The 17,256-nt window shown below is 64.7% G+C and overlaps 2 protein-coding genes across 5 annotated transcripts; one reads left to right on the top strand and one right to left on the bottom strand.

Moving 5' to 3' along the window:
- The first annotated feature begins 1,650 nt into the window (after window positions 1-1,650).
- On the top strand, window positions 1,651-4,358 carry SDCBP2 (syndecan binding protein 2). Of its 2 annotated transcripts, none has more exons than XM_065691821.1 (9): window positions 1,651-1,696; window positions 2,148-2,218; window positions 2,346-2,421; window positions 2,622-2,728; window positions 2,842-3,003; window positions 3,379-3,554; window positions 3,623-3,794; window positions 3,877-3,968; window positions 4,059-4,358. In XM_065691821.1, exons 2-9 carry the CDS (start codon window positions 2,165-2,167, stop codon window positions 4,111-4,113), a joined length of 894 nt encoding a protein of 297 aa, XP_065547893.1. In that variant the 5' UTR covers window positions 1,651-1,696; window positions 2,148-2,164; the 3' UTR covers window positions 4,114-4,358. The 2 variants fall into 2 exon arrangements, with proteins under 2 accessions (XP_065547893.1, XP_065547892.1); XM_065691820.1 differs by lacking the exon at window positions 1,651-1,696 and having other exon boundaries at window positions 2,007-2,218; window positions 4,059-4,149; window positions 4,243-4,358.
- A 981-nt stretch (window positions 4,359-5,339) lies between these two features.
- SNPH (syntaphilin) lies at window positions 5,340-15,796 on the bottom strand. Of its 3 annotated transcripts, none has more exons than XM_065691797.1 (6): window positions 15,716-15,796; window positions 15,546-15,605; window positions 9,678-9,800; window positions 8,841-9,041; window positions 7,418-7,567; window positions 5,340-6,842 (listed from the first exon to the last, which is right to left on the bottom strand). In XM_065691797.1, exons 3-6 carry the CDS (start codon window positions 9,719-9,721, stop codon window positions 5,723-5,725), a joined length of 1,515 nt encoding a protein of 504 aa, XP_065547869.1. In that variant the 5' UTR covers window positions 9,722-9,800; window positions 15,546-15,605; window positions 15,716-15,796; the 3' UTR covers window positions 5,340-5,722. The 3 variants fall into 3 exon arrangements, with proteins under 3 accessions (XP_065547869.1, XP_065547867.1, XP_065547868.1); XM_065691795.1 differs by having other exon boundaries at window positions 9,678-9,753; window positions 15,716-15,746; XM_065691796.1 differs by having other exon boundaries at window positions 8,841-8,942; window positions 9,678-9,753; window positions 15,716-15,746.
- Between the last annotated feature and the right edge of the window lie 1,460 nt (window positions 15,797-17,256).

The following is a 17,256-nucleotide window of genomic DNA, read 5'->3' as shown; positions in this document are numbered from 1 at the left end:
GACCTGGCAGTGGCTGACACGGAACCGCCGGCAGCCGGGATCTGCAGGCCAGAGAAGCCTCTTAGGGGTTATTTTGGTGCCTTTCTCCATGGTCTCCCCATCGGTGGGGCTCCTGTGCCCCGGGTCTGGTCTCTGCTGCTCCACGTCTGCTGGGGGTGGTTCCGTGTCTCGCTATTGGGGTGCTGCTGGGTGCCAGCTCCCAACCCCTCCCCACCCGGCCTTTGCTCCCTTGGCCCCGATCAATAACAGCACCTCCGGAGCGGGTTTGTCGGGAGCAAAGTTTGTGTTTAATGGTGGAAAACCCGGATTGGACTCGGGAGCAGCATCGCAAGGGATGGGGGCCACGCAGCCGCGGGCACTGCCCTTCCTTGCTGCTCGGTTCAGCAGCACAGGGAGCTGGGGGGCACCAGCCCCGTGCCCTGCCCTTCGCTGCACCCACTCTTGGATGGAAGCTCGCAGCCAGGGGGGGTTTCCTTTGTGAGCCGGTGCCAGGCAGTGCCATGGCTCCAGCCGGGCATCAGCCGGGGCTGGGGGCGAGCCCAGTGCCCTTGGGGTTCTTCCAGCTCTGTTTCAATGGGGATGAGGGGTTTGGGACAGGACCCCCCCTGCTCCGGCTGCTGCAGGTGCTCTCCCTGCTCTCGGCTGTTCCTGGCACTGGGGCTGCTGCTGTCCTGGGCTAAATATAACAGCAGTAAATGGAGCACTTCCTCCAGGATGTGCCCGGCTGCTGCTCCATGGGGGGGCTGGCCCCTTGCTGGGACATCCTGGGCTGGTGCCGCTGGCACCGGGCCCGGCTGAGTGTGCATGGGACCCCGCTCCCGAGGACAGGGTGGTCGGTGGCATCCGTGGTGCTGGCAACAGGATGTGGAGGGCTGGACCCCAAGGTAACACAGTGATGTCGAATTGCAGCGGGATGCTGAGGGCTGGATCCCAAGGGCGATGCCCCATGGCACTGGGATGTGGAGGGCTGGACCCCAAGGGTGATGTCCCATAGCAGCAGGATGCCGAGGGCTGGATCCCAAGGGTGATGTCCCATGGCAGCGGGATGCCGAGGGCTGGATCCCAAGGGTGATGTCCCATAGCAGCGGGATGCCGAGGGCTGGATCCCAAGGGTGATGTCCCATGGCAGCGGGATGCCCGTGTGCATCCCGTGAGCTCCGCACCCGCTCGGTTGCTCCATCAGGACTCCCACGGGGCCGTCACACCCAGCACGTGATGGATGGAAGGGTGCAGGACACGGTGTCATGTCACAGCTGCGTCAGCACCATGTGCCCAGCAGCAAGGAGCCAGCCCCTGCTCAGGGATGCTTATGGTGGGGACCCCCCTTTCACCCCCTGGTGTCATCACCCTTGGGACCCCACTTCACGCCCCCCAGCATCACCCTTGTTCCTTGGTGTGAGGCACCGAGCTCTGATGGGACCGTGTGTTGCTGTGGGCAGGATGGGTGATGCAGTGGGAATGGGGCTCCACAGCATCACCCCTGCTCCCCCAAGATGCCCAAACCCACTGAAAACCATCCCCATCCCTGTCCCCATCCTCATCCCTGTGCAGCTTTGCCTTCACCTTCCTCTTCCTCCCCTGTGCCCTACCTGGGGTGACAGTCAGCTGAGTGGCCGGGCCCCTCCCTGGGCTGGGCACAGCTATAAGTGCCCGGGGCCGGGCACAGGGTGGCAGAGGGAGCGGGGAGCTGCTGCAGGTGAGTCCGGGGCTGCCAGGCTGGGTTTTGGGGGGCTGCTGCTGTGGGCCCTGTGCTGTGTGTGCCCCAGAGCCAGGTCGGGATTTAGCCCCCACACCCTGGGTCTGGGTGATGTGCTTTGGGGCACGGTGTGAGCTGCCGGGGGGGGGGGGGCAGAGGGGACTGATGGGGTGTTCAGGGGGCTGTTTCCATGGGGTATCCCGCTGCTGTGTCTGGGTGATGCTGGAATGGCCCCATTGGACAGGGGAGTGGGGAGCAGGACCCGCTGGCAGCCAAGCGGAGCCCATGGTGCCGGTGCCCGTGTCCCAGCCACCAGGAAGTGGCGGAGCTGACGGCCCCGGGGAACCGGCTCTGGGTCACTGCGGAGCCTGCGGGGGGGAGCCCGTGCCCGGCGCACGGAGCCGGGCGGGACAGAGGCTCCCGTCCCTGACCCCTGCGTCCCCGTCCCCAGGCACGGCCCCGGCAGCGATGGCGACGCTTTACCCCTCCCTCGAGGACATGAAGGGCCACCAGCTCCTGCAGGTCAGTGCTGGCGCAGCAGCGCAAGGGGGGGGTGAGCTGGCCCCGATGGGTGCCCCCCCCCCCCCTCCCCGGAGGGTCCCCAGGGTGGGGGGGGGCAGCGCCTCAAGCAAGCCCCATCTCTCTGCAGGCGCAGGCAGCAGCCGGGGTGAGGACCCCCCCCACGACCGTGGTCACGGAGAAGCCAAAGCTCAGCTCAGACACCGGTAACGGGGGTTGGGACCGGCTCTGCCTGCCCGGGGGCTGTCCGGGGAGGGGGCGTGTGGGGGGGGAAACAATGGCTGCTATGGGGGGCTCAGCTGAGGCCCCTCACATCTCACTGCATGGGCAGGGGATGGAGGCAGCAACGCAATGGCCGTGGGTTGGGAGCCACCGTCCCTGAGGCCCCCGCTCCGTGTCCCCGCAGCGCCGCCCGTGCTGTACCCGAACCTGGCCGAGCTGGAGAACTACATGGGGCTGGCTCTGAGCAGCGAGGAGATCCAGAAGAACCTGCCCCCGGAAGGCAGCGGCTCCGTAGGTGCCCCCGTGCCGCAGCATCGCTGCCGAGCGCGGTGCTCATCCTGCCCGGGCTGGGATGCGGCACCCCCCGAGGGCTGCTCCCACCCTGACCCCCGGCTCCATCGCAGGCCCTGACCCCCAGCGGGCCCCCCCCGGGGCAGGTGGTGGCCCCCCTGAGCGGGAGCAGCGCGGGGCTGCGGCGCGCGGAGATCAAACCGGGCGTGCGGGAGATTCACCTCTGCAAGGACGAGCGGGGCAAGACCGGGCTGCAGCTCAAGAACGTCGACCAGGTGAGGGCTGGGCTGCGGCGGGGCTGGGCATGGGATGGGGCATCCCGGCACGATGGATGTGACATGAGGCGGTGCACCACGGCGTGGCCATGTGTGCTGGGGAACGGCACAGCACAGACCCACAGCATCACGGAGGGGTTTGGGTGGAAGGGACCTCAAAGCTCCTCCAGCTCCAACCCCTGCCCCGGGCAGGGACCCCTTCCACTGGAGCAGCTTGCTCCAAGCCCCTGTGTCCAACCTGGCCTTGAGCACTGCCAGGGATGGGGCAGCCACAGCTTCTCTGGGCACCCTGTGCCTGCCTGGTGCAGCCCAGCCCGGCGTGGGCCGTGGCACGGTACCTGCCAGCGCGGTGCCATCGCTCCCCCCTGTCCCCAGGGCATCTTCGTGCAGCTGGTGAAGGCCAACTCGCCGGCGGCGCTGGTGGGGCTGCGCTTCGGGGACCAGATCCTGCAGATCGACGGCAGGAGCTGCGCGGGCTGGAGCAGTGCCAAGGCGCAGCGGGCGCTGAAGAAGGCGAACCCCGAGAAGATCGTGATGGTGGTGCGGGACCGGTGAGCGCTGGCGCTGGCGGCGCTGATCCCGGCGCTGATCCCGGCGCTGATCCCGGTTCTCCCCGCAGGCCCTTCCAGCGCACGGTCACCGTGCACAAGGACAGCACCGGCCACGTCGGCGTCGTGGTGAAGAAGGGGAAAATCGTGTCCCTGGCCAAGAACAGCTCCGCTGCCCGCAACGGGCTCCTGACCCATCACTACATCTGCGAGGTGAACGGCCAGAACGTCATCGGCATGAAGGTAGGGGCTGCCCAGCCGCGGTGCTGTGAGGAGCATCCCATGGGATGGGGGCACCCCATGGAGCCACCGCTCTCTCCCGCAGGATAAGCAGCTCATGGAGGTGCTGGCGGGGGCCGGGAACGTGGTCACACTGACCATCATCCCCACTGTGATCTACGAGCACATGGTGAAACGGTGAGGCCATGGGGCCGTGGTGCCCGCCCCAACCCCACTGGGGTGCCCAAGGGTGCCTCTCCCCACTAAGTACCCATTCCCTGTGCCCAGGCTCTCCCCAGGGGTGGTGAAGTCGAGCATGGACCACTCCATCCCTGACCTGTGAGGACATCGCTGCTGGAAGCTTCGTGGGCTGCTGAAGGTACCCCACAGCATCCCCAAAGGAGTCCCTCATCCCTACGGCCGCCGGTGGCACCTCCAGCCCGTGCTGTCCTCTCCTCCCTCGCATCGGCAGGGATGGGGAACGCGCACCCCCACGTTCTGGGGCAGATGCCAAAGGCTGGCTCCAGCCAAAGCAGACACAGACCCAGCGACGTTTATTACATCCACCAACAGAGAGCGAGTACAGGACGGGGGGGGCGGAGGGGGGGGAGCAACAAGACCGGGGGGGGTTACAGCTTTGTCAGTTCTGTATTTAAAAAATATATAATATAGATTTGTCTTTCAAATATAATCATTACATTTATTTCTTGGCAAAGCTTTGGGCAGTCGGACGGACGCGAACACACAGCCACAAACACATTGCACAAGAGGCGGATGCCCCAGCGCCCGCCCCGGCTCCCGCATCCATCACCCGGCACCGGGAGCTGCATCCCCACCGCGGCAGAGCCACAGCGGGGGCCATGGGGAGCGCAGGGAACACAGGGAACACGGCGCGTGTCCCATGGGAATGCCGCTGGTGGGGCATGGCCGCTCCGTGGGCGGTGGAGTGGGGTTTTGGGGGGGGAACACTGTTAGTTCAAGTCACGAAGAACCCACTGACATTCATGGGGGGGGAGCCCAAGTCTCACGTCCCGCCGGCCCCCGCTGAGCAATCGTCGCTGGCGCTGCTGCTCCAAAGGGAAAGACAAGGCATTTTGTTGGTCCAGAGGCCACCAGCAAAGCAGGGATGGGGCTGGAGCAGGCGAAGGCGCTCGGCCCCTGTCCCTATCCCTCACTGCAGCCCCAGCTCCGGCACAGGGATCACCAGTGCCAAAACCACCGGAGCCTCTGGTCCAAGCTCCATGGAGGCCAGAGCCCAGCCGCTGGGCTTCAGTCTGTACCCAAACCAAAGTGAATGTAGTGCAAAGCAGGGGGAGGGAGGTAGCCGGGCTCCCCCTGCGTCAGGGATGCAATGGGGGGCCCCATCCCGGCCAGGGGAGGAGGATGGACACCAGAGCAGGGCAGCAGGCCCGGGGGAAGGTGCTCCATGGGCTCCATCACCTCCAGCACTGCTCCCTGTGTCCGGGCAGGTCCCCCCCCATCCTCCTGCCCACAGCCAGACTTTGCTGTTGTGCTGCGACCTGCATCTGGAGCAGGAAATGCACCCGGAGGGTCCCACCGCATCCCCCCACCCGCTGCCATCGCCCAGCCTGGGGCAGGGCAAGGACAACCGAAAAGCACGTGCAGCGAGGGGAGAGCCCACCCATGGGTGCAGCCTCCCCCAGCCAGCAGCAGAGGGTCCATAGAGCAGGGTGATGCTGGCACCACATCCCGCAGCGCCGCTCGGCACCTCTCTCCCAGCACCATCCTTCCCCCATCCAGGACAAAGGATGCTGGGGGGGGGGGAGAGGGGGAACAGCGCACCCCAATGCACCCACAGGACCCCCCCCATCCCCTTCCCACTGCCAGGGCCGCATCCCTGCGGGGAGCAGGGCCACGCTGGGGCTTTACAATCAGCAGTCGGGTCCTTGGGGAGGGGGGGGATCGGGGGGCTCTGGTGGGGGGGGGATGGATCAGGGCTGGGCGCTGCCGCCGGGGCTGGCGACGGGGCGACAGCCCATCCTGCGGATGGAGTGGAGGGCGACGGTGCAGCAGCCGCGCAGCAGGGAGCTGATGTTGTAGATGGGCTGGCCCTGCCGGCGCTGCGAGCGGCACAGCCAGGCCACCGTGGGCACGGCCGGCACCACCACCGCCAGCAGATCCACGATGAAGTGGCGGCTCCAGTAGCTCTTGGACGGGGGCCCCTCGCAGCCGGGCACCTCCGGCGGCTCCTCCTCCGCCGCGCAGGCGATGGCCACCGAGGCGCTGGGGGGCTGCCGCACGGCCGGGTTGGGGCAGGGGACGGGCCCCCCCTCGCCGCCGGCACCCATCACCGCGGCGTCGGGCTCGGCCACCAGCAGGTCCGTGGTGGGGTTGGAGAGCTCGGGGACGGGCATCGTGTCTTCCATCTCGGACACCCAGGCCGAGGTGGGGCTGCCCAAGCTGCAGGCTTGGGACTTCATCACCTTCTCCAGGATGGTGTCCAGGTCGGGCTGGCAGGGCACGAAGTCCGTCTGGATGGCCCGTTCCTGCATGCAGCTCGCCTGCACCCCGGCCTCCGCGCTGCCCCGCAGCAGCTTCTCGTAGGTGGAGCTGGGGGGCAGGCGGGGGCCGGGCTCAGCCCCCATCTCCAGCGGGTCCGTGTGTCCCGGAGCATCCTCCATGCCCATGAAGCCGCTGTCGGCCCCCTCGTCCACCGAGATGGTTTGTGAGCCCCCCACGTTGCGGTCCCCGGCCCCCTGGTCGCTCAGCTTGGTGTACGTGGAGCTGCGGGTGAGGGACCGCGCTGGGGACCCCCCGGCCGACTCGCCAGCCCCCTCCTCCTTCAGCGCCCCGTTCTGCGCCACCTCCATGCTGTGCAGCAGCGTCTCCAGCTTCTTGTTCTGGATGTTGATGTCCACAAAGTACTTCTGGAGCCCTTTGTCCTTCTCCAGCAGGTTGTTCTTCACCGTGTCGATGACCTGCTTCAGCTGCTTGATCTCCTTGCGGGCCTCCTTCAGCGCCAGCTGGGCCTCCACGCGGTGGCATTCCTCCTCGATCCAGTCCTCCTGCATCCGCGAGAGCTGCGTCTTCAGGTCCTCGATCTCAGCATCCCTGTGGGAGATGGGGAGGGCACGGCCGTGGTGCTGAGCAGGCTGCGGGGCCAGCCCTGGCCTCACAAGCCCGGCACCGAGTTGGAACCGCATCAACCCAGTAACGCTCAACACTGGGACCCAGGGATGGACCCAGCGGCTCGGGGACCCTTGGGAGCGATGCTGCAGAGCCCAGGGCTCTGGTAGGTGCCCTGGGTGGGTGCGTGGCAGCTGGCACACCAGCAAGGACGTGCCTAAGCCTGAGAGGAGCAGATGGGGATTAATCACCCTCTGATGATGAAATTCAGATACAGCAGAGACTTAACCAGGGGCACGGGGCAGAGCAACCACTGCAGGTGGGATCTAAGTGCTCTGCGGCCCCCAGATCCCAGCTGGATGGGGATGCCCACGTGCCTGCAACGCCATGGTGAGGCTGTGAACGCAGGGCCTGGGCACGAGCCCACGGCCAAGCTGCAGTGCTGGGAATTGGGAATGCCCAGAAGCATCAACGTCCCGGCCCCATACAGGAGCTGCTGGTGGAGGTGGCAAGGCCAGGACCCATGCCAGGGGACCCGTGCCCGCTGCTCCCATCCTCACCTGTCCTGCAGCCGCTCCTGCGTGTCCTTCAGGCGCGCTTTCAGGTGCCGGATGCACACCTCCTTCTGCTGCAGCGGGGTCAGGTACTGCTCCGGCGTCGGCGGCTTTATCCCATGGTTGTCGCTGCAGAGGTTGTACTTGGCCGAGCGCCTGCGGGGACACACGAGTCACCCACTGCCGGTGCCGGCGTGGGCTCACGCAGGGGTCCCAAGGGAGATGCCTGCTCTTGGGGTGCTGGGAGCATCCCTACGGAGCCCTGCGGGCAGGAGGGGCGGGGTGGGTGTCTCCCACCACGCTGGCGCTGCCCATGGCTGCAGAGCTGCAAGCTTCATGAGGGTGCATGAGGAGAGCCAGGAGCAGGCGAGCACTGAGGTCTCTGTGCCCAAAATGAGCTTTCCAGGAATGGCAGATGCTGATGGAGACCCCCAGGATGGGATCTGCCCTGGCAGGGATGGAGGTGGAAGGTTGGTCATGGGTGTGGGTTGGAGAAGGTCTGGAGCTGGCGGCTGTCCTGCCCAGGGACAGCAAGTCAGGGCATCCAGCATCTGCCCCGGGCTGGGCCAGCAGCACACCTGGACCCTCCTCTTGCCACTCCTGGGGTGGATGAGGTGATGCCTGTGGCCTGAAGCCCAGGAGAGGGCTGCACATCTGGGCTGGGGGGATGCAGAGAGCTGGGCACAGGATGCTCCTGCACTGCTGCAGGGTGGCCCAAAGCCCCTGTGCATGGCAGCGGGGTGGTGGGGACGCTGTGCACAGAGCAGGACAGCCCAAGCCCTGTGCATGGTGGCAGCCTTCATCCACAGATGGAAGCATCACGTTAGGAGCAGCCAGGCAGGACCCCATGGCAGCAGGAGGGCCACTGCTCCCTGCTGCAGCGCACGTGGGCTCTGATCAGCAGGTCACCCTCAGGCCCCTCACGTCCTCCCACATTTGATGCCATCTCAGAGCTGGGAGGCTCTTGGGGACAGGCAGGAGCTGCAGAGCCCAGGGACAAGGCAGTGCCCATCCCACAGCTCAGAGCCCGGCTGGTCGTGCCCGGAGCACACCGAGAGCTCTGACCAGACCGGGCAGCGCCACGGGATGGAAACGAAGCTCTTGCCCATCACAGCTTCGGTTCCAAAGGACCCAGGGTGCTCCTCAGAGCGCAGCAGGGACACGTGCAGCGCGCAAGCCACAGCCACGGCAGGAGCAAGGGACGGGTGCTGAGCTGCCAGGCGGGGGGACAAGGGAGGGAGCAGACACCACAATGACAGCAGAGGGGTTTGGAGGAGGGTGAGGGGGTCATCGGGACGCAGCAGCGGCTCCGGCTCCCGCAGCCGCCGTGGCACAGCCTCGCTCCACCGGCCCCTGCGCTCCTGTCCCAGCGGCACCGGTACCACGGGCGCTGCTGCCCCGGCCCGGGGGCCGAGGGTGATGGGGTTACCTTGGGGTGGGGCTGCTGTCGCTGCCCTTGCAGGAGCCAGAATTGCTGCTGCTGCTCAGCGAGGAGGTGCCGTAGGTGTCCCTCCCGGGGGGCGAGGGGCGCCTGGAGGCAGGGAGAAGAGGCTGTGTCTCAGGCCGAGTGGCTGAGGGCGCTGAAGACTTAAAGAAGGAGGCAAAGCCACTCCGTCCATAAACCCCGCGACTGCCAACCACCACACCGAGAACACACAAGACAAGAGGACAAAACAAACAGCAGGGATCAAAATGGCACGGACATGGCGACGGGCACGAGGCAGGGCTGGGGGGGGGGGGGTGATGCCCACCCGCTTCCCTGCTCCCAGTGTGGGATCCCCTGGATGCTGGCACAGCATCCCCAGCACAGCAGGAGCCCCTCAGGAGCCTGGCAGAGCTGGAGGCACCCAACCACTGCTGCAGGGCAGCACCCACACATGGACAGAGCTGCCTTTGCTCCCTGCCAGCGCTGCTGGCGGCACCCAGTGCCTGAACAGCAGCAGCCCAGGTCACGGAGACACTTGGAGAGGAATAAAAGCTTTTTCCCCCCCCTCTTCTTCTTGCTCAGTGCAGCTCAAGCAGAGGCTGCCCAAGGGCTGACCCAGCCTCACCCAGTGCCTGCACCGCTGCCGGGGCCCTCGGCCACCGCCTGCCATTGCCCGGCTGCGGCAGGGATGCACAGGGAGGGATGCAGCACTCGGGGGGCTGCGTGCACAGACAGGGAAGTGCCAAAGCCAGGCTGGGCTCGTGCTGCAGCGTGGCTGCTGGTGGTGAGGCGGGGATGGGCTCGTCCCCCCCCCGCGCCCGGAGCCTGAGCCATATTCACCTTCGGGATCCGGTGGACGAGCGTCGGCTCCCCGGCAGGGACATGGCCACAGCACCGCGGTCCTGGGCACGGGGAGCTGTGGGGTAAAGGCAACAGAGAGAGGAGGTGAAGGCAAAGAATGGCCTTGGGGAGACAGGGACCAAGCAAAGGTGAGCCCCTGCACCACGGCACCAGCTCGGTCCCCAAAGCCTCCTGTACAGATGTGAATGCATCCCCCGCACATCCGGGCTGTGCCTGACTCCCGCGGCCCAGCCATGCCGGGATGGTGCATGCCCAAGGGCCTATCCTGCAGGGGATGCTGTGGGCACAGGCTGAGCACTTCCTTAATTTATAAGGCAAAACAGAAGCATAACAGATCCCTGCCCATGGTCTGAGCCCCTTTCCCACCGGTCTCCAGGCACAGGATAAGCTTTCCATTGGCCCAGGTCCGTTTCCCTGCAGGCAAAGGGAGATCCGGGATGCAGGGTGCCTCAGTGCTGGCACCTCTCGGAGCAGAGATGGGGCAGGGGCTGTGACCCCCAGGCCTGGCCCAGGCAGGGTCCCTGCAGCAGCCTGGGACCTGCTTGCTCTTAAGTGAGGCAGAATCAGGCGTGCTCCAGTGAAACCGGGCGAGGAAGCCCAGATCCGGCGTGATGCGGCAGCAGCAGCAGATAATCCCTTGGGAAACACAGAGCCCGTTTGCTGTAAATAAATAGGCCACATCCAGAGGCTCGCAGCAACCGGCTGGAGCTGCTTGAACAGGCAGCACTTTGGGATGTGATGGGATGTGAATGCTGCAGCAGAGGGGAGCTACAGAAAGCATCTGCTCAGCACGTCCATTCCGCTGAGCATCCCATGGCACCGCTGTGCTCACAGGCTGCCAGGGATGACGGCCAGGATGCCACTGAGCTCTCCCCATCCCCATCCCATTCACAATGCTGGTATTTATCCCACATTCTGGCAGCTCCAGCCCAAAGCAGTGCAGGCAATGGGACCGGCCAGCTCATAACTGATGGGCAATTGGAAACACCAAGCGCTGCTGGGCCCTGCTCCAGGGGAGCACAGGGAGCAGGACAAGAAGAGGGTCAGGAGCAGAGGAGCAGAGATCGCTGTCCCCAGTGCAGCCTTCTGCATTTGCCACCCCAGGGCTGTTTTCTCCAGCTATCCCCTGCCTAACGCCCAATGCCCAGAGCAGCCAGCCCAGGCCTCTCCTCTGCCCAGGATTCACTGCTCCCTGACCCCAAACCCATGAAGAGCCCAGCGATGCAGAGCACAGACCCCCAGCCCTGGCATACCCAGTGCCCCACACTGGGGGGGGGGGGGGGTGCCAGCACCAGGATGTGGGGGTCCTGTTGCTCCCCTCTGGGATGGATTTGCCGGGGCATGACCCAGGGGTGACAGCTCTGCCCTGTCAGGAACTGCTGCTGGGTCTGTGGCGTGCACGGCCGGGTGGCTGCGGGCTCTGCTAATGCAGCAGCGTGAATCAGCATCCAGAGCTGAGCTGGCCCCGGAGCATCCTCCAGCAGCTCCATGCAGGGCTGCAGCACAGCGCAGTGGGGCCAGCCTGTGCCTTGCTTTTCCTGCTGCAGGGAGTGCCCCAAGCAGCTCCCAGCAGGGCTTTAAGGACATTCATGGCCATGGAGGTTAACTCCTCGCAGCCGCGAGCCCCATGGTACCCATCATCGCCGCTGCCTCCTGCTCTTCCCCGGCCACAGCGGTCACCCCCACGCCAAGGGGTCCTTCCCTCCTCTGCTCCATTACCACCAGGTCAACGCCAGCACCAAAAGAGCACACGTGCATCCAGCACAGGGGCTGGTACCACGCCGGGGGCTCCCACACTGCACCCCAGGCGCCTGCATCAGCATCCGCAGCCAGGAAGGGCTCTGTGGGGAAGCAGGATTGGGCCTCGCGCCTGCTGAGCTCAGTTCCTCCTCCTCCCACGGCTGCAGACGCACCCGAGCCCACGCTCGATGCCTCGCACGGCACCGGATTTAGGGTGAGAAGCTCGGAGCAGCCCCGTGCTGCTGCCAGCGGGCACCAAGATCCAGTGGAGAGGTCAGCACCATCCTGCACCCTGCCCGGGTCCCCCTCTCGCAATGATGCTGAGCTGCGCATCCCCTCCCTGGGTACCGGCTCTGCCCAGGCTGCCCCAGGGCAGCTTGAATTTAACCACTGGTAATAAATAAATCATCACCGTCTTTATTCCTGGAGAATGAAAGGGCCATTTCAGCCTCCCCAGAAGCCTGGGGCTGCTGAGGACAGGCAGCTTGGGCAGACTGGAAACACACCTTCCACATGGGACATGGTTAACTTGCATCTAACAACAGAGGGAATCACTTCTCTGCCCCTAGAATGACCACTGCAGCACACACCAGGATGAGCAGCTGCAGAGTGAAGGGAGCAAGATGAAATCCAAGGTTATCTTATCAAGGGAGGAAGAGCTCTGCTTTGCTGGTGATGGGCAGAGGGGTCTGTTCCTGTGGCTGTTCATCCATCAGGGATCAGGAAAAACAAAAGCAAAGGAAATAGAAAGCATTCCAAGAGGAATAACTGCATCCCTGAGCACGCTACCTGATCTCCAGCAGGGAAGACAACAGCAGCCACGAGGGCCAGGAAGCAGGGAGGTAACCAAGAGCAGGTCACGAACATCTGGAAACCATCCAGTAGAACCCCAGAGGGGTTTGGGTTGAAGGGACCTTAAAGCTCCTCCAGCTCCAACCCCTGCCCCGGGCAGGGACCCCTTCCACTGGAGCAGCTTGCTCCAAGCCCCTGTGTCCAACCTGGCCTTGAGCACTGCCAGGGATGGGGCAGCCACAGCTTCTCTGGGCACCCTGTGCCAGCGCCTCAGCACCCTTGCAGGGAAGAGCAGCAAAATTCCCTGCGGACCTCCCAGCTCACAGAGAGGCTCCTTTGAAAACAGCAGCACAAAATGGGGCTTATTCTGTGCAGAATGAGCCTGGGGGAGTCACGCTAAATAAAAGCAATGGGCCTTGATAAGGAGACAGATGGAGCTACAGCACAAAGAGCTGATACCCACAGTGGGGTGGGATGGAGCACAACCGAGCACCGGAGCCTCTCGCCCCAAGGAGAGGAGGTCCCCGCGCCCTGCACTGGGCCATTGGTTGTAACCACCCCGAGCACTCTGTGCCTGCTGTGGTCAGACAGGGACAGGCAGGCATTGCCCTCCTAGAAGCTTCCTGCATGGGACACAGGGCCTGGAGAGGCCGTCACCATCCCCTCTGATGGGTCCTCAGCTTGTTCCTCCGGGCTTTCATGGCTCCAGGCTCTGGAGCTTCCAGAGCATCTTGTTTTGCTCAGTCTCTGCAGGGTTCAGGGCGCATCCCATGCCCATGGGGAGCACGCAGGACAGTGAGGAGCACATGGAACCCTCCGTCAGCCCTGGCCCCGAGCAGCAGCCGCTGCACTTCCCTGGATTTCTTGCTCTCCTTTAGCGGAGTTCCCTCCCCTGCCAGATTCCCGGACACATCCTGTGCTAGGAACACTTTGCAGCGGTGGCACCGAGCCCAAGCGTCTGAAAGCAGCTTCACCGATGGTGCAGAAAGCTCGGGAGAAGAAGGGTGCATTCCCTGCAGATCCCCCCGCACTGGGTGGGAGATATCCAGCCTGCCAGCACTAACAAGGTTAAAAGCAGAGAGCAACAGGGGGAGGGAAATCACAGCTTCGCTTTCCCAGGGAACAAAAAGCCCTTCCTGCCCTTCCGATTGCTTTTCCTCCACACTAAAAATAAGCAAAGCGCCCAACGCAGCAACCGAGCGGCAGCAAGCTGCTTTGGGACAGAGCAAACAGCAGTGCTGGGGTCAGTGTGTGCTTGGAATGGGGCTGGGATGCAGCTGGGGGGTGGGAAGGAGCAGGATCCAGCAGCCAGGGTGCAGTGAAGGAGGGGGTCAGCACCACAGGCACCATCCGAGGCAGGAGGGGAACGCTGCCGGGTGCACAGTGATGATGTCTGTGCTCCTCCTCCTGCCACAGGGGATATTTTGGGAGCTGCTTTGCTCCTGCTTGGGAGTTTCCAGTGGAGCAGTGAAATCCCCAGGAGCCGGGAACTCTGCTCCCTGCTCCAGCAGGGATGGGCTCATCCCAAAGCAGAGCTTCACCTGGGTCCTGGACAGAGGGAGATGCTCCAGTTCACACCAGGGCAGAGTGCTCAGGGCAGGGACAAACCACACGGGACATTTATGCAACAGCCCCAGAAAGATCAATGCTGCTCAGAGTCGTCGCATCACGTAACGGACCGCAGGAGCTTCTCCTTTATCCCCTCGTTTGTTACAGAACGCTGAGTTGACACCCAGAGCTTGCAGGAAAGCAGAGCCCATTCCAACAGATCGGGTTCTGCAGCTCATCGCTTTTCCAGCTGACCTGGCCATGGTGCAGGGTGGGAGGTGGCGATTCCTGGCCCTCAGCAGCTAAAAATAAGCACCTGGAGCAGAGGGAACAGGTTGGTCCCTGCGGAGGCCTCTGCAGGCAAAGGGAGCAGAGCTCCATGACACGCGCTGCAGTAGTTGCCAGCAGAGCAGGATGCCCGGGATGCGGATGCCACGGTTCCACCCCAGGCTGGGCAGGTTGGGGGTACACATGAGATCACACCACAGAGCCCATCCTGTGCCGGTGCTGTGCTGCAGAGCCGAGCTGAGGGCTGGTAAAGGAGAAGGAAGAGCCCACTCCTTCAGGATGTGACGGCAAAACCATGGGAGATAAACCCAGCTCCCAGCACAGCCGTTACTCCTCCCCTCCGCACCCTTGCATGGTCTCAGTGCAGCAGAAGCAGTCTCCCTCCTCAGCACCCACCTTGAGCTAGGAATGACGGTGGTCACGGCGGCTCAGCCCTGGCGCCCTGCACCACTGGGCCTACATTGTCACCCCACCAAACCTCCTGTCTCAGGCACAGGCATTGCCCCTCCTGGTACCCCACAGGTACCTCTGCAGCCCCAGATCCCCACTGCACACACGGGGTCTCACAATGAGGGACCCCAGTGTGTGATAAGCACCACGAGCGCACAGCGGCGGGTTTGGGTGCGACAACCGGGAGCAGCAGCACTGACCTTGCGGGGAGGAGAGAAACGAGCTCCCGGCGCGTCAGGCAGCTCATGTGCTCCCCGGGTCCCTTCCGAGATGGAGCATTAAGCCATTAAATCATGAAACCTCAGCGGCACAGCAGCTCCGGCTCCTGCAACGCCCCACGGTGCCGGGAGGGATGCCTGGATGCTGCATGAGCAGATGTGGGTCTGGTGCATGCAGGGAGAGTCTGGCACATGCAGGGAGGCTCTGGCGCATGTGATGGGGATGTGGTACATGCAGGAAGAGTCTGATGCATGTGATGGAGGTCTGGTACACACAGGGAGGGTCTGGTGCATGCAGGGAGGGTCTGGTCCTACAGGGATAGATAGACTGGGGCATGTGATGTGAGTCTGGCACATGCAGGGAGGGTCTGGCGCATGTGATGGGGGTCTGGAGCATGCTGGGGTGGGGGGGGGCTGGCGAGTGCTCTGCAGGTCTGGTGAGCATCCTGTATGTCCAGTGCCTGCTGTGAGGATCTAACGCCTGCACTATGGGTCCGGTGCTTGTGATGCAGGACCGGTGTGCATGGCACAGGTGCAGGTACATGAGATGTGGGTCTGGCGAGTGTGATACGGGCCCGGTGCATGCCATGGGGGGCCAGTGCATGCACTGCGGGTCCGGTGGGCGTGCCCCGTGCCCGGTGCATGCAATGCGGGTGTGCTGCGGGCCCGATGCGCGACCCGCCCCGAGCACCCCCAGCCCGTGCCCCCCCTCCCGCACCCGCGCTCCGGGTCCCCCTCCCCGCTCCGCAGCCACCAGGGCCCGAGTCCCGGCGGCCGCGGGACCCCCCCCCCCGCCCCGCTCCCCGCTCACCTGCGCGGGCCCCGCTGCCGATGTCCGGGGCGGCAGCGCCGGCGGGGGGGGGTCAGCGACCTGCCGGGGAGGGAGAGAAGCGGGCGGTGAGCGGCGGAGCGGGGCACGGACCGGTGATACCCACCCCCCCCCCCCCCCCGCCATCGCGGTGCCCCCCCCGCCTTCATCACCTGCGCCGGCCTCCATGGGTGCGGCGGGATGGATGGAGAGAGCGAAGGATGGAAGCAGGGAGGGAGGGGTGGAGGGAGGGATGAGCCTTGCAGCTGCGTAATTTGTCTCCCTCCTCTGCGCTCTTAAAGCGACGGCGGCTCCGGCGCCGCCCCCCCCCCCCCCCCCCGCCGGGTTTCCCCCCCGTTTCTATGGCAACGCCCCTTTGCCGGGATGCACAACCCTGAATTTTAAGGAAAAGCCGGTTTTGGGGGTCCCTTCCCCGCAGCGGAGCCCCGCGGGTCCCGGCGCTCCGCTCCTCTCCCCGAGTAACCCCGGAGGAGGAGGAGGAAAGGGAGGAGGAGGAAGGGGGAGCCCCACGCTGCGGCCCCCCCGGCCCTCGGAGTGCCCCCAGCGCCGCAGTTTTCATCTAACCAGCCCAACTGGGAGGACAGGACATCCGTGTGCTCCCAGTGACGCACTGCGTGCAGCCACATAAATCCCGATCCCTGCTCCCTGCCGGCGGCCGGGGCTCCGCTCCGGGTGCCACCGACAGCCAGCGGGACCCAGCACAAGTCGGAGCCTCCCCCGGCTGGCAGCGGCCGCCGCGGCACGTCGGATGTCCCGAGCACGGTGCGGTTACCGCGTGTTTCCTCCTGGAGCTGGCGAGGTTCAACCTTTCAAACTAAGGAGCAGGCATAGGGCGAGGCTGCTTCGTGCTTGCCGGGAGCCACCGGGCAACACAGGATCAAACAGGTTGGGAAAGAGCTTTAAGATCGCGGAGTCCAACTGTTAACGCAGCCCTGCCAAGGCCACCACTAGCCCAGGTCCCCAAGTGCCACATCTGCGTCTTTTTAATACCGTCAGCGATGGTGCCTGCAGCCCTGCCCTGGGCAGCCTGTCCCAATGCCTGAGCACCCTCTGGGGCAGGAATTGTTCCTTAGCTCCATTCAAACCTGCCCTGGTGCAGCTTGAGGCCGGTTCCTCTTGTCCCATCCCTTGTTCCCTGGGAGCAGAGCCCAGCCCCTCCTGGCTCCATCCTCCTGTCAGGCAGTTGTAGGTCCCCACTGAGCCTTCTCTTCTCCAGACTGAACCCCCCAGGTCCCTCAGCCGTTCCCCATCACCGCTGTGCTCCAGGCCCTGCACCAGCTCCGTTGCCTTCTCTGGCCCTGCTCCAGCCCCTCAATGTCTCTCTTGTAGTGAGGGGCCCAGAGCTGAACACAGGATTCCAGGTGCAGCCTCACCAGTGCCCAGTGCAGGGGAACAGTCACTGCTCTGGTTCAGACTGGCTTTGGCTCCATCTCTGCCCCAGTTATTGCAGCTGAAAGGACCCAAGGGTGGCTGCAGCCTGTGAGAGCAGTGATGTGCACATACATGTGTACCCATGTTACACACGTGTCCCTAACACCCTATGTACATGCTTGCAGCTGGAAGCAGTTCACACCCTGCTGGGGTCAGAGCAGAATCTGCTCCATGTCTGGGGCTGGAGCCGAGGCCACGGCTCTGAGCTAAATCCATCCTCAGGTCCCTGTGCTCCCCCTGCCCTCACAGGCTCCCTCACTCC

This window comes from Lathamus discolor, chromosome 11 (genome assembly GCF_037157495.1).
Source record: "Lathamus discolor isolate bLatDis1 chromosome 11, bLatDis1.hap1, whole genome shotgun sequence".
Classification (NCBI taxonomy): domain Eukaryota; kingdom Metazoa; phylum Chordata; class Aves; order Psittaciformes; family Psittacidae; genus Lathamus; species Lathamus discolor.
This window is presented reverse-complemented; position numbering and strand designations above follow the sequence as displayed.